General features: G+C 62.3%; 1 protein-coding gene across 1 annotated transcript in view; it reads right to left on the bottom strand.

The window, feature by feature from the left end:
- Positions 1-1688: 1688 nt before the first annotated feature.
- Positions 1689-16177, bottom strand: part of Cspg4 (chondroitin sulfate proteoglycan 4) — a 31809-nt gene continuing 17320 nt past the window's right edge. The window contains exons 3-10 of the mRNA XM_005393500.2: positions 12087-15626; positions 10418-10894; positions 10008-10184; positions 8479-8677; positions 8264-8398; positions 7970-8136; positions 4648-4831; positions 1689-4372 (exon numbers count right to left, since the gene is read on the bottom strand). Coding sequence (XP_005393557.1) covers positions 2538-4372; positions 4648-4831; positions 7970-8136; positions 8264-8398; positions 8479-8677; positions 10008-10184; positions 10418-10894; positions 12087-15626 — 6714 coding nt within the window. The 3' untranslated portion in view covers positions 1689-2537. The remainder of the gene's footprint in view (positions 4373-4647; positions 4832-7969; positions 8137-8263; positions 8399-8478; positions 8678-10007; positions 10185-10417; positions 10895-12086; positions 15627-16177) is intronic.

Here is a 16177-nt window from a genome sequence, read left to right as displayed (position 1 = left end):
TGATGTCAGTGTGGGTCCCCTAATGGGCAGGGCATCGTCCTGGCCCCCTTAGCTCTGTAGGAGGGCACAGGCAAGATGTACGAACTTCTGAAGTTGGTGGGTGCCTGTGTTCCGTGTGTGAACGTACTGCATGGGTGGTACTGGGCTGTGCCACACCACGGTTGAAGACTGGAGATTGTGTGAACCTATGTTCCCATGCACACCAATCTGCAAAAGTGCACGCCATGGTTTGTGTGTGTATGAAGCACAAGCAAAGACCCTCCCAGAGGGTCCTGAACCTGTGTGCCTGGCATTGCTCCTGTCTCCAGTTCCTTCCAAGAAGGGGGTAGTGTCGTTTCACAGCATGGAGGGCAGCCTTCTTAAGCTTTGGGGATGTAATGAATAGGCCAAGGCTTTACCTAAACCAGGCCCCATGCCATGCTGGGTTCCCAGCTCCTGTGTGTCAGGGAAAGACCCTTCCTCTGACCCTGGCATGAAGCCTGGGTGCCAGCCCACTGTCCACCCCAGGCCTGGAGGAGCAGATCTGTGTCAGCCTGTGCCAGCTCCCTGGGGGCAGGGCTGCTGGCTGTGAAGAGTGGGTGTCGTCAGCGCTCCAAGGAAATCCGAGCCAGGCCAGATCCTGCCTGGCGGGTCTGTCACCCCCAGCTTGGCTTACACTTCCAGGGAGACTGGCCTCACAGGGTAGAGCCTGGCCCCAGATAGCAAGGCCCTGAAGTCTCAGCTCTGAGCTCCTGCAGGGCAAGGCAGGCATGGGGTGTGATGTGGAGACAACCTCAGCAGGGTCTGCTTAACCCTGGGGTGCCAGGGAGACAGGTTTGTCCTGTGAGCTCAGTACAGAGGGTTCTCTGGGTGCCCAACCACCCTCCTTGGAGGGCAGTGCTTTTTGGGGCGGCAAGAAGAGCCTCACGGGGGTTAGGGTCTGGTCTACCCTACTGCTACCTTGCTGTGTGGCTAGCCAATCCCTGACCCTCTCTGGTTCTGACTCCTCCTGGTCTTTTGGGCCCGTTTCCATCACGATATACCTGGTTCCAGGTTTCCTGCCCAAGCTCCTGGGAGTGGAGAACCAGGGGCTGGACGCGGAGATGTGGCAGGCACATTGGGAGGGTGGCCCAGGGGCAGGATGGAGTCTTACCTCTGGCCCCCACTTCCACCTCGAATGTTACAGATGCCTGGTGCAAGAAGAGGTCACTGGGTCCCCAGTGTCTTGGGTTCCATCTCTAGCCAAAGGACAGGCTGTCTGGCTGGGTCTGGCAACCTCTGACTTTTCTGGGTTCTTTTTGCTTCCTCTGCCTTTTTCTTTCTGGGGCTGGGAGAGCAGCCCCCACATCCGCTCACTGCACTATGTCCCAGCCCTGGAGGCTCCGCTGCCCTTGCCTTGCTGATCCAACCACACAAGAAGCGGGTAGAGGAGACTCAGGCTGAGAAAGCCAGGGCTGAGAGGATTTCTTCTTTCCTCATGGAGGAAAGACCTCCTGCATCTCTACCTCAGTCAGGGGCTTGGGTCTTGTCTCAAGCACTGGCCCACCTACCCACAGGTTGGGCGGAGGAGCCCCAGATGGCCCCAGAGGTGGACACACAGGGCTTCCCAGCCCTCCTCATCCCACCCGCTGGGCGGGGCTGGGTGCCAGCCCCAGAGAATGAGGCTGCCAGGGCCCGAGTCTCAGAGTCAGACAAAGCACACACAGCTGTCAAGAGCCGCCCAAGCACTGTTTATCCAGGCTGTAAGGACCAAGGCCCCCACCTGGCCGCCCCCAGTCCTCAGGGGTACGCAGGCACTGTGCCTCAAGACCCTCACATGTCAGCCCAGTCCGCTCTAGGCTTGCTCAGTCCTTGGCCCATCACAGTGGCCCTGGGAATGGAAGGGCTCCAGACTTTGCCCCCATCCCAACCCGGCAGGGTGTGTGTGCCACCAGGCCCCATAGGCCCAGCACCATGTTAAATAGCTTCCTTGCAATCCCCTTAAATAAACCACTTCTGAGCACCCACCCACCCTGCACCCCGAATATATTATTCTATTGGTGGATGCCTTTTGGAGAGGAGGAGCTCCCCTCCTGTCCTTGCCCCTGCCCCGGAAAACCATGTCCCTAAAATCCCAGAGGTGGAAGAGGCTGCCCCAGCCCTGGGCAGAGACGGTGGAGGCCTGGGGTGTGTGGGAAAGCCAGCATCAGATCATCCCCTCCACCCGGCCCCTCTCCAAGGCTCTCTCCTCCTTTCCCTCCTGGCAGCCTGGGTCAGGCATGACTTATCCAAGGACACAGACCCAGGACCAGCCAGAGTCCTGACCCACCTAGGTGACTGCCCTGGCTTTGAAAGTCAGACCAGCTCCAGGACACGGGCCTGACCCAGCCATCTCTTGCCTTGGTGCCTCGGTTCTCCAGGTTCTGTGAACTGGGAGGTTCCAGCTCTTGACTCCATCTGTCTGGTACCCTGGGGCTGCTCCTGGCATCCACTACCTGGCTCTCCATGTCTCACTCTGGGGAAACTCGCAACGCCAGGGCATGGGAGCAGGGCCTACCACCCAGCACGACCCACCCGGCTCACACCCAGTACTGGCCGTTCCTGAGGGCAGGGTTGGGTGTCCGGCAAAACTGCAGCAGCTCGGGGTCAGGCTGGCTTCCTGGTGGGGACCCCTGGCCAGGCACGGCAGTGAGTGGGATGGCCTGGCCTGGCTCCACCTTGCGGAAGGTCTCTGTGTCACCAGCCAGGCCATTGCGGGGCTTGGCGGCCAAGACTTGGACATCGTGCTTGCCTGTCTTGTTGCGCTTGCGGAGGTAGAAGAGCAGCGGCAGGATGAGCGCCAGAAGCAGCAGGATCAGGCACACGGGGACGATGACGCTGAACATGTTGGCCTCTAGGAAGCCCAGGAAGCCACCCCTGGCCACGGTGGGCACTGGGCTGGATGTTGCTGGGGCCGGCCCACTCGTAGGGGTGCTGCTGTCTGGCTTCCCTGCTTTTGTCCGAGCGGCCTCAGGGACACTGAGCAGTACCACACTGTAGGGCTGAGCTGCATCGTAAGGTTCTGTGGCAAAGTCCAGTGAGGCCACGGCGGGCGGGACACCCGGTGCCCACAGCTCCAGAGTGAGGCTGTCCCCTGTGGGCCTGGGAGCCTGACCCTCTGGCCTGCCTACCTCTAGCCCTAGCCTCCCGGCCTCCAGGTCCTGCTGCGTGAACTGGTCCACGAGCTGCCTATTCCTCGGCTCTGTCTGTACCCGGGGAACGCGCACCAGCCGGCCATGCCGGGGTCCCACCAGGAGCCGGAAGTGGGGCATGCTGCCTGTGTGGTTGGCTAGCTCACTGGCATCCAGCACCGTAGAATCCAGGCGCAAGGTAGTGCCCTGGGGCCACGGGCCACCTGGCCCCACATGCAGCAGGGCCTTCACAGTGATATTTACCGTGGCAGATGCATTGGCACCCCTGGCCAGTGCCAGGACTCGGAAGTGGTCATGAGGGGAGGAGAAGTTGGTGAAAGTGAAAACCACCTCCCCCTGGTCCACCTGCAGCTGGCTAAAGGCCGAGGTGGGCTGCCCGTTCACCAGGAGCTGCCCATACTGGGGCCCCTGTGTGAGGCGGTAGGCCGCGTCTGGTTCTTCCCGGTCCGAGACCACCCGGAGCTGCTGCCGGCTCAGCGAGGCACGCCCCAAGGCCTGGGGCACCTCCAGGGGGGCCTGCAGCTGCACCTCGATGGCAGACGGCAAGATGTCCACGGCCAGGGACACAGGCAAGGGTGGGCTGGCCCCGTCAGACACGCTCAGCTGGAAGATGCCTGTCACACTGCTACCATTGGCCACGAAGGTCAGCCGCCCCGCATCCACGTCGGCCTGTGTGAAGCGGGTCACGGGCCCCGGGCTGACCCCCACCAGGCTCAGGAAGCCATTGTGGGGAGCTCGCTGTACCTCGTACTGGATCTCCCCGGGGGCTGAGTCTGGGTCCACCACGCTCAGCTGGGCTCGGGAGACTGGGGCGCGGGAGCCCCGGGTGAGCCGGAGTGGCACTGAGGCCTGCGGCTGAGGCGGGCGCTCGTTCACATCCCGCACGGTGATGGCGAAGGCCTCCACGGTTTGGGGTCCCACCACGAAGGCCCCCGCTGGGCCCTGGAGGTGGGCGCGGAAGCGGAAGCCGTCCTGCTGGGTGCCCCCGCCGCCGTGGGCGTACACCAGCTCCCCTTCAGCCAGCTGGCTCTGCAAGAAGTGTGGCTTCCCTGCGTGGAGGGGCTCCTCAGACACCAGCAGCTGGCCCCGCGTTGGAAACTGCGTCACCTGGAACAGCACGTCGTGCTCGGGACGCTGTGGTTCGGGGACGCTGGCCAGGAGGTTGGAGGCATCCAGGGCGGCCACGGTTATCTTGGCCCGCTGGCCCTCTGAGACCCACAGACCTGGGGGTGAGACGCGGGCTATGAAGATCCAGCTGCTGAGGGAAAAGCTGTGAGGTCTGGGGCCCCCCAGGGTAGGGTCATGCCTCCTAGTGGGCCAAGTGCTCAGGATGTAGCTCGGGGTGCCGGGGAGGACAAGGAGTGTGTGCAGCCTGATCTCAAAGTCTCCCACCCAGCTCCCTGTAGCTTCCCAGATCCTGAGGGCTGACTGTCTCCTTTCTCTGGGGGCCTCACCCTGTGTCCCTCCTCCCAACCCTGCAGCTTCTCGCATTGTTAACCTTTGTTTCTCCAGAGGCGGCTGGGGCGCTGGGGACAGGCAGCCTCGAATGACACGACCACAGCCAGCACTGTGGCCACGTCAGGGGCAGGGGGCGAAGACAGCAAGAGCTCTATGGCATCGTGGGCTTCCCAGAAGGGCTTGGGGGACGGCTCGTGTTCATACAGCACATTCCCAGCAGACACCTGGAGAGACACCATGGTCAGGGGTGACAACAGCCCAGCCTGTGGTGCCCAGGAGCTGGCACCAGTACCTAGGACTGTGTATCCCACCTTCTGCCTCACTAGCTCAGGAGTTCACACGAGGCCATTGTTCGGCAAAGCCAGGTGCCTGGGTTCCACCCCAGCTCTGCCAGCAGGCGAACTTCTCCAATCCCTGGCCTCTGGGGATGTGAGCCTTTCTCCCAGGCACCGGCCCCTCCCCTCCTGCCGCCTGAGGACACCAGGCCTACGCCCTTCTTTCTTCCCCTAGGGTATCAGTTTCCCCAAATGGATTGTTCTCTTCCTTATGCAATTGCACTATTCTTTCTTCCATCTGAAAGAAAACCCTGCTCTGGGATTTACTTTTTCCACCAGCATCTGCACCCCTCCCCCTATTGCGTTTCTTACAGCAGAATTCCTCTGAAAGAACCGCCTACCCTTTCATCCTCCTGGCCCCAGCTCACTTTAATGTCGCCAGGCCTGTTCTGCCCCAGGGCACGAAAGGGCCGTGAGTATGATCCAGAGCTGGGTCTGTGACACGTTGGGCACCCTTTTCGCTCCCTGGGGTTCCCTCCTCTTTCCCCGCTACTGCCCGGCTCTTCTCCCTGGTCCCATGGCATGGTCCCTGGGCCACAAGCCCTCAGCACCTGACTCTGTCTAGACCTCTCACTTTGACCCTCCACTCCAGACTCAGATTCCTACCCTCATCCTCTGCGGCAGTTCTGTTCCTGTGGAGTCCGCTGGTGTTGCAAACCCCACTGGCCTGGGGCTCCTGCTCAGTGGCTTGGGCAATACCCCAGCTCCTCTCTGCCTCCCTGAGCACTGCCTCTGCCTGGATTGTAGCAAGAGATTCCCAACTGTGCCCCAGCTTCACCCTCAACGTAAGATCCAGAGGAGCCTTTTACAATGCAAGGGGAGCTCACTGTTTTTCCTGCTAAGCTGAGGTCTCCCTATGTTACCCAGGCTGGCCATGAACTCCTGGACTCAAGCCATCCTCCTGCCTCAGCCTCCTGAGTAGCAGGGACTACAAGCATATGCCACCACGAAGCCCGGCTTGTTAGGTGAACTCTTCTCCATTTTGCGGCTCGATCTCAACTCTCCTTTGCACAGCGACTCCACGCCAGACACACCTGGTCCTGTAGGGGACCAGGTGAGCAGCGTGAGCAGCGGGGGCTCCCATCCCCGCCTGAGCTCTCCTCAGTCACATCAGTGGTGGAGTTAGGGATCTGGGTTCTGAACGCCTCAGAACCACCCTGCAGCCATCAGCACCCCATGCCCATCCACAGAAACCCTGCCACTCACTGAACTGGGAAACTGTCCCTGGTGCCAACAAGGTCGGGGACTGCTGCTTTTGGGCCGCTCGCCTGGCACATACCAAGGCACATTATTCCCTTCCATGGGGTGTCTGTCCCCTCCCCTTTGGGGCTGCTATGTCCCTTTGGCTTATCATTTGTTTTCCCCCTGTGGGAGCCACACGAAACAATTTTCCTCCTCTCTGAAAAACAGGGCTTGCGCAATAGGGAGATGGGAAGTGGCTCGCAGTGCGTGGTTCCCCAGGCCTGCGCCAGGCAGGAGTGAGCGGTCCCCACGGGAGCAGTCCTTCGAGGGGGCAGCTGCTCCTCCGGAGGCCACGTGCCTCGTAAGACCAGAACTGAGTTTCTGTCAAATCTCCTGAGAGCGCTATATTGACAAAAAATCTGAAAGGCAATGTGCGGCCAAATAAAACCCATCTGTGGGCCCGATGTGGCTGCAAGGACATGGCGGTGGCCTGGGGCTCAGGTTGATGGGCAGCAGCCACGGAGCCTGGAGGGGCCCGGAGGGGAGGGAGACAGGGAGACCCGCACAAGGCTAGCGGGGGCCCTGGCTGTGGGGACAGGCGGGCCTCAGGGGGCAGACTCTCTGCCCAGCAGGCAGGCGGTGCCTTTTTGGTTTGCTCTGGATAAAGCCACTGACCTCTGTGAGCCTCATGTTCCTTATCTGCACAGTGGGGACACCGATCCTCCTCCCAGCTCTGAGGTCGGAAGGACAGTCCTGCCTGGTGCTGGCGAGTGGAGGAGGGTGTCTGCCACGTAGCTTCTCCCCAGCCTCCCTGGTGGCACTGCCAGCCAGGCCCCCTGGTGGCCGTTTAGTCTGGTCTTTCTCGTCATTGCTGGGGTGCAGGGAAGCTCTGTTTCGGGGGACCAAGGGCTGGAGAGGGGTGCTCATGGCTGGTCCTGTCCTCTCCCCTTCCTTGGCATCTGATGATAAGGCTCTGGTGACGCAGGGGACGCAGCTGCTGCAGCTAAACACCTTGTTTCGGGCCGCGGGCAGGGAGGGGCCACAGCAGGAGGACAGGCAGTGGGCCAATGGTCCTGAGGGGACAGGCCCTAGGCAAAGCCACCTCCTTCCCTGTCCCAGCTGCTGGCTGGTGTTGGGGCTTTGTGGAGTGGGCTGGGCTCAGGTCTCCAGGAGCTGGGGAAGTGGGAGTCACCTGGGGAGACTCTGCCATTTCTAGGGGCCAGGTGGGCCTCTCTGCAGTGCTGGGACAGGTGCAGCACCTCCTGAGAGGTGGGGTCAGCTCTGTGCCCCCCAGGCCTTTCCTCATGCAGACTAACGGGGACCCAGCCCTTCTCATGCAGCGTTGGGTGCGGGTCAGAGTTGGGGAGGAGCCACCCTCCCTGCCTGAGCTGGGCAAACAGTGCCTGCAGCTGTCCCAGTAATGGATGGACGGATGGATGGATGGATGGACAGACAGACAGACCGTGGCTTCCCCACTAGGCCACCTCTGCTGCTCCTGGCGGGCACTGACTGGAGCTCTAGGCTCCCTCCTCTTCCTCTCGGGCTCCTTCCCTGAAGGAAGCACTGCCCCCTACTTGCTCCTGGGGTGCACTGCTTCCCCCATGGGTCCCTTTTCACCTCCAGAACCCAGCTGTGGCTTCCTTCTGGATGTCAAGCTCCAGGACTGATCCTAGCTCTGGCTGGCAGCCTGGGGTCCTGCCCCATCTCTGTGCGGACTGCTGGGCCCCCGCCTGCCTGCTACCTGGCCCTCTAGGAGCACGGCACACTGGGTGAGCCCAGCAAAGGTGAACTGCAGCCACCCGGGGCTGGTGACATCTGCAAGGTGGCTGCAGGGTCGGCCCTTACCTCGGCCTGAGTGAAGTTGACCAGGGCCTCGGAGGCACTGCCCTGCTGGGCATGGAGCAGCCGGCCGAGCCGGGGCCCACGCAGCACACGGTACAGCAGGTGTTGGGGGTCGGTACCTGAGCTGGAGCTGGCACTCAGGCTGTGGCTGCTGAGCGGCTGGATGGACTCTGAGAGAGAGAGAGAGACAGACAGACAGACAGATAGGGGCTATGAACTATGACCAAGGCCTGCGGCCCCTGGGGGACAGCGTGACCCCTGCGGGTGCCCTCAGCTCCGCCCAGTGGCCAGGCTCACCTGGACAGACAGTCAGCGTGCGGGTGCCCTCCAGTGACAGCTGCACCTGCTTCTGGGCCGCCACTCGGAAGAAGTGGCCCGAGGACACGTGCTTGCCGTCGGAGAGGTCAAAGCGGAAGCCTCCGTCCAGGGCTCCTGGGGATAGCGAGGGGTGGGTGGGTCCTGCTGCCTGGCATGGAGCCCACTCCCCAGAATGCTGAGACGGCTGCACCCACCTCCGTGCCTGAACAGCACCAGTCCGGCGTCCAGCTGGGCCTGGCTGAAGTGGCGGACTTCGGTGCCCGGCGCCACCCGCAGGACCACCTGTCCGTTGCTGGGCTGCCCGATGGTATAGACCAGGTCCTCGGGTCCCGAGTCGCCGTCTGTGCCCCGCAGGGCCTCGGCAGGGATGGGCACCGTGGCCCCCTCCCACAGCTGAGGAGACAGCCCGTGAGGATCCCACCTCCCTCCCCCCTTCCTCCCAGGCCTGTGCTACCCTGGGCCCCCACTGTCACCCCAGGGCCTCAGGCTCCCTCCTCTGCACTAGCCCTGCCTGTCCCTCCCCCATCTGTGTTCCCTCACTGGGAGGAACCTTGCTCATTTTGTTTTGTTTGTCTTTTAAGACAGGATCTCAGTATGTAGCTCAGGCTGATATCAAACTTGTGGTGATCTTCCTGCCTCAGCCTCCTGAGTGCTGGGATTATCGGCGTGTGCCAGCACGTGTGGCTGGAAAGGCCTTGCTCTTACCCCACCTAGTTCTCACCCCCGAGACCCCAGCTTGGCCAGCAGTGCTCTTCAGCCTGGCTCTGTCTCATGGGCCGGGAGGGGTCTTCTTGGGACCAGGAAGCGGGTGGCGGCTGTGGCTTGCTCAAGACAGAGCCCCGTCTCTTTCCAGAGCGGGGAGGGCAGAGGCTCGGGGAGCCGAGGCCGACGGCTGCCCACTATGCCGGTAAGGGGGACCCGCAGGCCTCCCACCCGCAGCGGCAGCATGCTGTCCCCGGGCAGTGCTGCGTGGCCTGCTGGCGCAGTCCCTTAGGGGCCGTCACCCAGGAAACAGCCCCGGGACCCTCTGGCTCCTCCCTCCCACGGCCGGGAAGAGGTTTTAACAGGCTGGGGAAGCAAGCACGGGTGGATGGCGCCACCTGGTGGCCATATGTCCACACAGCAGCCTGGCTGTGGTCCCAGGCCGCGTTTAGCCTGAATTGCGCCCTCCGCCCTCGGCGGGAACTTCTCACACTATAGTGCGCGCAAGCTTGGTTAAGCCGCACCCACTTCTGTTCCACCGAGGTCTACTTTTGTAGACCATGGGGTTCTATCCTGTCTGGGCCCCAATATCCACCTCTGCAGAATGGGGTGCCCCTGTGCTACAGTGAATAAAGGGAGAAGGTGGGGAGCACAGTGGAGGCTGTCACTGCGGGTGGTGGAGGTGGGGACTCCCCTGGTCCCCGCCAGAAGCCCACTGTCAGAGACTGTAAGAGATTTTGCCAGGCATGTTGGTCCTGAGCCATAGGAAAAGCTGCCTGCCACAGGCGAGCCTGGGGAACAGCGGGGCTGCGTGTGGTCATTCACAAGGCTGCCCACTGCACTCAATAAAAAAACCCTCGAACCTCTGTTTCCACACCTCTCCTTCCAATCACCTCGGGAGGCATGTGGCAGCAACCCCATTTTGCAGGGCAGGAAACTGAGGCCCAGAGAAGACAGGAGTGGTGGACTCTACTTAGCTTCTACTTAGGCGCTGCCATAGGTGTGCCCGGGGTGCTGTCACCTGCATGCCCGTGTTTGTGGTGAGGACAGGGGCTTGGTCATTAATGGGCAGGATGGTGACAGTGATAGTCAGCGGCTGGCTCTGGCGGTCCATCTCCGAGGCATTGGCCGCCAGGACGAAGCTGTCGGTCAGCGTCTCGCTCCCATCGTGCACGTATCGGATCTGCTGCTCCTCCACCTGCAGGCAGTGGGGGACGCTCAGCCCAGCACCCATGCGCCCTGCTCCGGCTTGAGGGGAGCTGACTCCTTCTGAACCTCCGTTTCCGTGGGTGGAAAGGGGAAAACAGTCCACCCCCCAGAAGGGTGCAGAGGACTCTGTGGACAGGCAGAGTGGCTGCTTCCCACACGGGCCCCGCCCCTCCCCCTGCCCCAGTGATTACAGCGGGTATCACCATGCTCATGGGAAGGTACCTCTCTCCAGGAGAAGGTGTCGAGGGTCCCGTCTCCGGGCTGTTCCTCTCTCTGCAGGGCTCCATGCTGGGGTGGCTCCAGCACCCGCAGGTTGAGGCCGGGCAGGGTGGGGAAGTAGGGCCCGGTGACTTGGAGCAACGGCGGGGCCAGGGTGCGGGCACCACCCTCAGGGACGCTGAAGTTCTGCCCCCGCATGGGGATGGTGGCCGGCAGCATCTCCAGCTCCATGCGGATCCCCTCCAAGGGGGCACCCAGGCCCGAGGCCACGTCCAGGGTGAAGGTGTCACTCCAGGACCCGGGGCGGGAGTGCAGGTAGAGGACCCTGCCGGCGGCCACGGCCTCCTGGGAGAAGCTGTGCACTGGGGCCAGGCTGGGTGGCCCAGCGGCCGTGTGGGACATCATCACCAGGTAGCCCGAACTTGGGGGGCTCCTCACTGAGAACATGATGTCTGCGGGGGGTACTCCCTCCTGGTCTGCCTGTTAACAGGGGCCACAGGGACTCAGGGAACCACAGCTACTGGGCGTGACCCCAAGTAGCAGGAGCAGCCCAACTTTCATGCCCCTCCTTCCCCAGGCACTACTGCCCACTCACAACACCCAGACACACAGATCCCCTCATCATGCGCGCGTGCGCGCGTGCACACACACACACACACACACACATCTACATGGAGGTCCCCACCCAGCCTGGGGCCTCTGCCAGGAGACTCAGGCTGGAGATACTGCTATTCTAGACCTTGACCAGCAGAGGGCACCCGGGTCTTCTCAGTGGCTGAGGCTCCTCACCTCAGACCTGGCTCCTGCCCCAAGGCTGCTGGCTGTGTGCTCCCTCCTGGAACGGTTGGTGGAGCCGCGGGAAAAGGCTACCAACCGCCACTGGACACACAGTTCAGACTCTGTGCCTCTGCTGGCACAGACTCCACCCTGGGGTGCCACCCTATTCTCTGCCATTGACACTCCTGTTTTTCAAAGCCTGGCTCAATCCTGTCCTTCCAGGGTAAGAGCTTCCAGACACCAAGTGTGTTGTTGGTCATGGTCTGCTCAGAGGCCCAGACCCTGGGGACCGGAAGGGCCGCAGAACCTGGCAGAGTGAAATCTGGGCACCATGGTGCTTGCCTGTCATTCTAGCACTCTAGAGGCTGAGGATTGTTGTGAATCTGAAGCCAGCCAGGACTACATATCGAGACTCTGATTCAAAAAAACATGGGCTGGTGATATAGCTCAGCAGCACAGCACCTGCCTGGCAAGTGCAAGGTCCTGAGTTCGATTCCCGGTACCAAGAAGAAAAAAAAGAAGATTCAAAAAAACAAACCAAACAACATCAACAAAAAAAAAAACCTGGCAGGTTGGGAGAATAACGGGAAGGGGTCCAAGGTCCCACAGCCAGTCAGGGAGCCTGTGGATGGCTTGGTTGCTCCATGCGGTTGCTGGTGGTTAAAGTCCCTCACAGCCCCCCATATCCCTGGTATGGGGTCTAGCAGAGAGCTGGGGTCTGCATGGCTCCTGCAGCACACACATGGGTGTGCGCCTGACATCCACAAGCAGATGTGCGTGGCGCAAATCCCTGAGCACACATACAGGTGCAGACCCAGGCATACCACATCACACCCCAGATACACAAGCGTATGCGGCCAGAGCTGGGGGCCCGGTCCCTCCCTCCGCTCCTCACCTCCAGCTGGTCTCGTCTGATCTTAGCCGCCTCCCCTTGGAAGACATAGATCTTCTCATGCCGGATCAGCTGCAGCGGGGCGGGTGGGCTGTCGAGGGTAATGGTCACTTGGAGGGTGGCTTCTGTGTGCACTGGCCCTGCCTCCACTGAGAGGCCCAGCGTGTCACGGGAGCTGAGGTTGCCACTGTGGCTGTAGAGGACAGTGCCGTCCAGCAGGTCCTGCTGGGAGAAGGTGGTGGCTGGCTGGCCGGCGCGGAGCAGCTGCCCCCAGCGAGGGCTGCCTGTGACGCGGTAGTGGACGTCATCCCCACTGCGGATATCCAGGTTGGTGTCCAGAGGGAGCACAGTGGCATCGATGGTGCCCTGGCCTCCCTGAGGGACCACAAGGCTGGAGCCGTTGGCCACGCGGAGGAAGGGCTCTGAGGCCTGCACCTCGAGCATGGCGGTGGCCTGGTGCTGCCCGTCAGACACCTGCAGCTGCATCCAGCCGTGGTCGGCCCCCGAGTGCACGAACAGGACCCGCCGCCTCCTGAGGTCCTCCTGGGTGAAACGGTAGATGGGCCGCGAGGGCTCATCCACTGCCACGATACTGCCAAACAGGAGGTCCTTGCGGGTCAGCACCAGCTGGGCGTCAGAGAAGCCTGAGTCTGCGTCGCTGAAGGCCACGTCCTCTGTGGTCAGCAGCCGCCGCCCACCCCGGGCCACGTGGAACACGTGGCTCACGGTCTGCACAGGGGCATGGTCGTTCACCGGCTGGATGGCCACGCGGAAAACACCTCGGACCTCCTCCCAGGCCGTGTCGCCACTGCCCTCATCCTGGCGGGTGGCCACAAATGGAATGTCATCTTCGGTGGTCTCAGAGTCATCGTGCTGGTAGAGCAGCCGGCCGTGCAGCAGGTCTTCATTGGTGAAGGTTGTCACCGTGGTAGCCTTGTCCTGTGGCTCCCGCCACGCCAGCCGCCCATGGCGGGGCCGCTCCATAACATCATAGCGGTAGCTTGTGCTGTTGAGGCTCTTGACGAAGAGGTGGTCAGCGGAGAGGACGGCCTCACCACCCTCGGGCACCAGGAGGAGGACGTTGGTGAGGACGGGAGCATCTGGGTCACCACCGATGTGGATAGGGAAGGTATAGAGCGGCGAGAAGTGTGGCGGTGCTGTGACACGGAAGTGGAAGGCGTCCTCAACAGCCTCGGAGGCTCGTGCTGCGGCCGCGTAGGTCACCCGCCCAGCCTTCAGGTCATCCTGGCTGAAGCCCTGGCCGGCTGAGAGCCTCACACCCCGCAGCTGCAGGTTCCCTTTCCTGGGGGCCTGGACCACCTCGTAGTGGAAGTTGCTGGAGCTTGGGCTGGCTGCCTCCTCCACGGCAGCCTGCAGGTGGGCCGCGGTGAGGGTCTCCGGCTGAGTGGTCTGGGTGTGCAGCGGCTCCAGCTGCAGCATCCACACCGTGGCCCTCTGGATGGTCACCGGGAAGGACAGGTTGCTCAGGGTCTCCTGGCCCACCTGCACCTCCAGCACTAGGTTCTCCACAGTGTTCTGGGCATGGTGCTGTGGGTCGGTGCTCAGGTACCGCACACGGCCCTGTTCCACGTCCCGCTGGTGGAAGGCCTGCGTGGCCCACCACTCGGCACCCTCTGCACCGCCTGCGCCCTGCTTCTGCAGCTCCCCGAACTGCAGGGCGCCCACGGCACGGAACAGCACGCTCACGTCCTGCCCCACAGCGTTGGTCTCTACCGACAGGTTGGCAGGCAAGATGGATGCGGCAGAGCCCTGTGCCAGGTGCAGCCCCGTGCTGTGGCGGATCCGGATGGCTGGCCGCATGGCCACCACGTTCAGTACGGCAGGGCTGCTGGCCTGCAGCCCATCACTCACCCGGAATGTCAGGGCCTGAGCGGGGCCGCCACGGTGGGCATAGACGATGTCGCCCGCCTCCAGCTCACGGCAGGAGAACTCGGGCACCGGCTCCCCTGGGCGATCCCGGTGCTCCACTGGGAGCCCAGCTAAGTCTCCCAGGAGCTGGAAGGTGAGGCTTTCACAGGCAGAGTCCGGGTCATAGGCCTGGAAGACCTCAGGTCCCAGCGGCTTCTGTGTGTGCTCCAGGATCACCATGAGGCTGCCATTCGGGAAGACGACACGGGGAGGGTCATTGGCGGGGCTGACCCGAACAGGCAGCAGGTAAATCTGGCCCCGCCGCAGGCAGGAGGGCACAGGCACCCGCGCTGTCACGGTCACCTCCAGCACCAGTTGGTCGGAGGGGTCCTCGGCGCCGTCGTGGACAAAGCGGACCTTGCGGTTGACCACATCCAGCAGGGTGAACATCTGCCGTGCCCGGGCGCCCGGGATGTCGAGCTCCAGCTTGCCGTGCCGTGCACCCCGGGTCACGCTGAACAGCACCTGCGACTTACGTAGCTCGGCCTCCTGCAGGTCCAGTGTGGGGTGCACATGCTGCCACTCCAGCCAGGCTGTGCCACCCTCGGCCACCACCAGTGGGCTGATGGTCAGCAGCTGGGTGAGGTTGGTGAAGACAGGGGGCAGCCCAGGTTCAGGGACGCACGGTTCAGGGAGCTCCACGGCTGGCCATGCCTCGGGTGCCTGGGTGGACAGCGCCTCGTAGGAGCTGTAGGCGTCATCCTCATACTCGTCTTCATCCAGCCTGCAGCCGGCTGCCATGCCGCGGGTCAGCACGGCGTGGCGGAGCCCCTGCCGCTGGCCGTTGACGCTCAGGTCCTCCAGGCAGCCCAGCAGGGAGGTGTTGGCAGTGCCCGGTGCCAAGCCCAGGCGGTGTTCCTGGAGGTGGTGGGTGGCCTCTGTGTCCAGTCCCCCGAGGAGGAGGCTGCCGCGTGGCTCCAGGTAGCTGAGGACCCCGCGGTTGGAGGTGCGTGTGGGGTACTGGTCCACGGAGACCTCTAGGCGGTGGGCGTCCATGTGGACGCTGACCTCATGGGGCTGCCCATCGTCCACGGGGACACTGTTGTGGAGCAGGACAGTGCCCTGACCCTTCTCCACCACAGCCCGCAGGTGTCCCTCGAAGATGTCCACATAGATGAAGTCCCCGCGTCGGCCCCCCGCCTGGAAGGCCAGGGGTGCGTGCTGGCTCCTCGTGGTGAGCGTGAACTCCAGGGTGCCCTTGTCCTGAGTGCTCCAGGCGGGGAAGGCCGCCAAAGAATAGGGCCCAGAGAAGCCCAGAGCCACGTCGTCCTCAGCAAAGAACTCCTCAGCGCAGCCCTCTGGCACTTCGGGGGTCAGCGGGAGGAGGAGGCTGCGGCCGTTGAGGGTGGCGGTGAGAAGACAGCCCCGCAGAGGTCGGCTGGCCCCCCTCAGGTAGGGCAGGCTCAGGCTCCCAGAGCCCCCAACAAACAGCCCATAGGGGACACTGAGGGGGCCTCCTGGGACCAGGCCAGAGGCATTGAGTAGCCCGTCGACCGAGAGCACAGCCCGGCCATCTGAGACAGTGAGTGCCACGGAGTGGGGGGCAGAGTCGTTCAGCAGGAGCTCTGCCAGGGTCTGCAGCCTCAGCTCCTCCTGGCCCAGGACGAGTCTGACCTGAGGAGACAGCAGATGCGGGCTGGGGGTGGCGCTGTATACCTGTCACCTCCCTGACACAGGCACCATGGGTCCCCTGGCAAAGGGCTGCCTGTCCACGTCTCATCTGCTCACAAAAGCTCACCAGCATGAACTTGGCTAGGACCTGCTGGCCTGGGGACCCTGATGTGAGCCAAGTGTGGCTCTTGCCCACAAGGGACACAGGATCCCCACCTCAGCTTCCACAGGGATGGTTGGAAAATACAGCGAAGGTTTCGATTAAAAAATTTATTACAGTAAATGACACATTGCCATTAATCTCCCTCAAGATCCTCCTGTTCACTTTGAACATGCTCATCCCATCAACCTTGCTACTTTCTGAAGCAGTTCTGCACGTCCTCTTTCCTGAGTGTCTTTAGTTGTGGTGTTGTGGCAGCCTTAATGTCCTGAATCCACACAAAATGTCTCCTTTCTGTGGTCATTTTTTTTTTTTTTTTTTTTTTTTTTGAGACAGGGTCTTGCTATGCAGTTCAGGCTGGCCTTGAGCTCACTTTTGTAGCCCAGGCTGGTCT

The sequence above is a fragment of the Chinchilla lanigera genome, unplaced genomic scaffold (genome assembly GCF_000276665.1).
Source record: "Chinchilla lanigera isolate Chin_1 unplaced genomic scaffold, ChiLan1.0 scaffold00049, whole genome shotgun sequence".
Taxonomy (NCBI): domain Eukaryota; kingdom Metazoa; phylum Chordata; class Mammalia; order Rodentia; family Chinchillidae; genus Chinchilla; species Chinchilla lanigera.
Note: the sequence above shows the minus strand (reverse complement) of the source record. Positions and strands in the feature narration are given on the sequence as shown.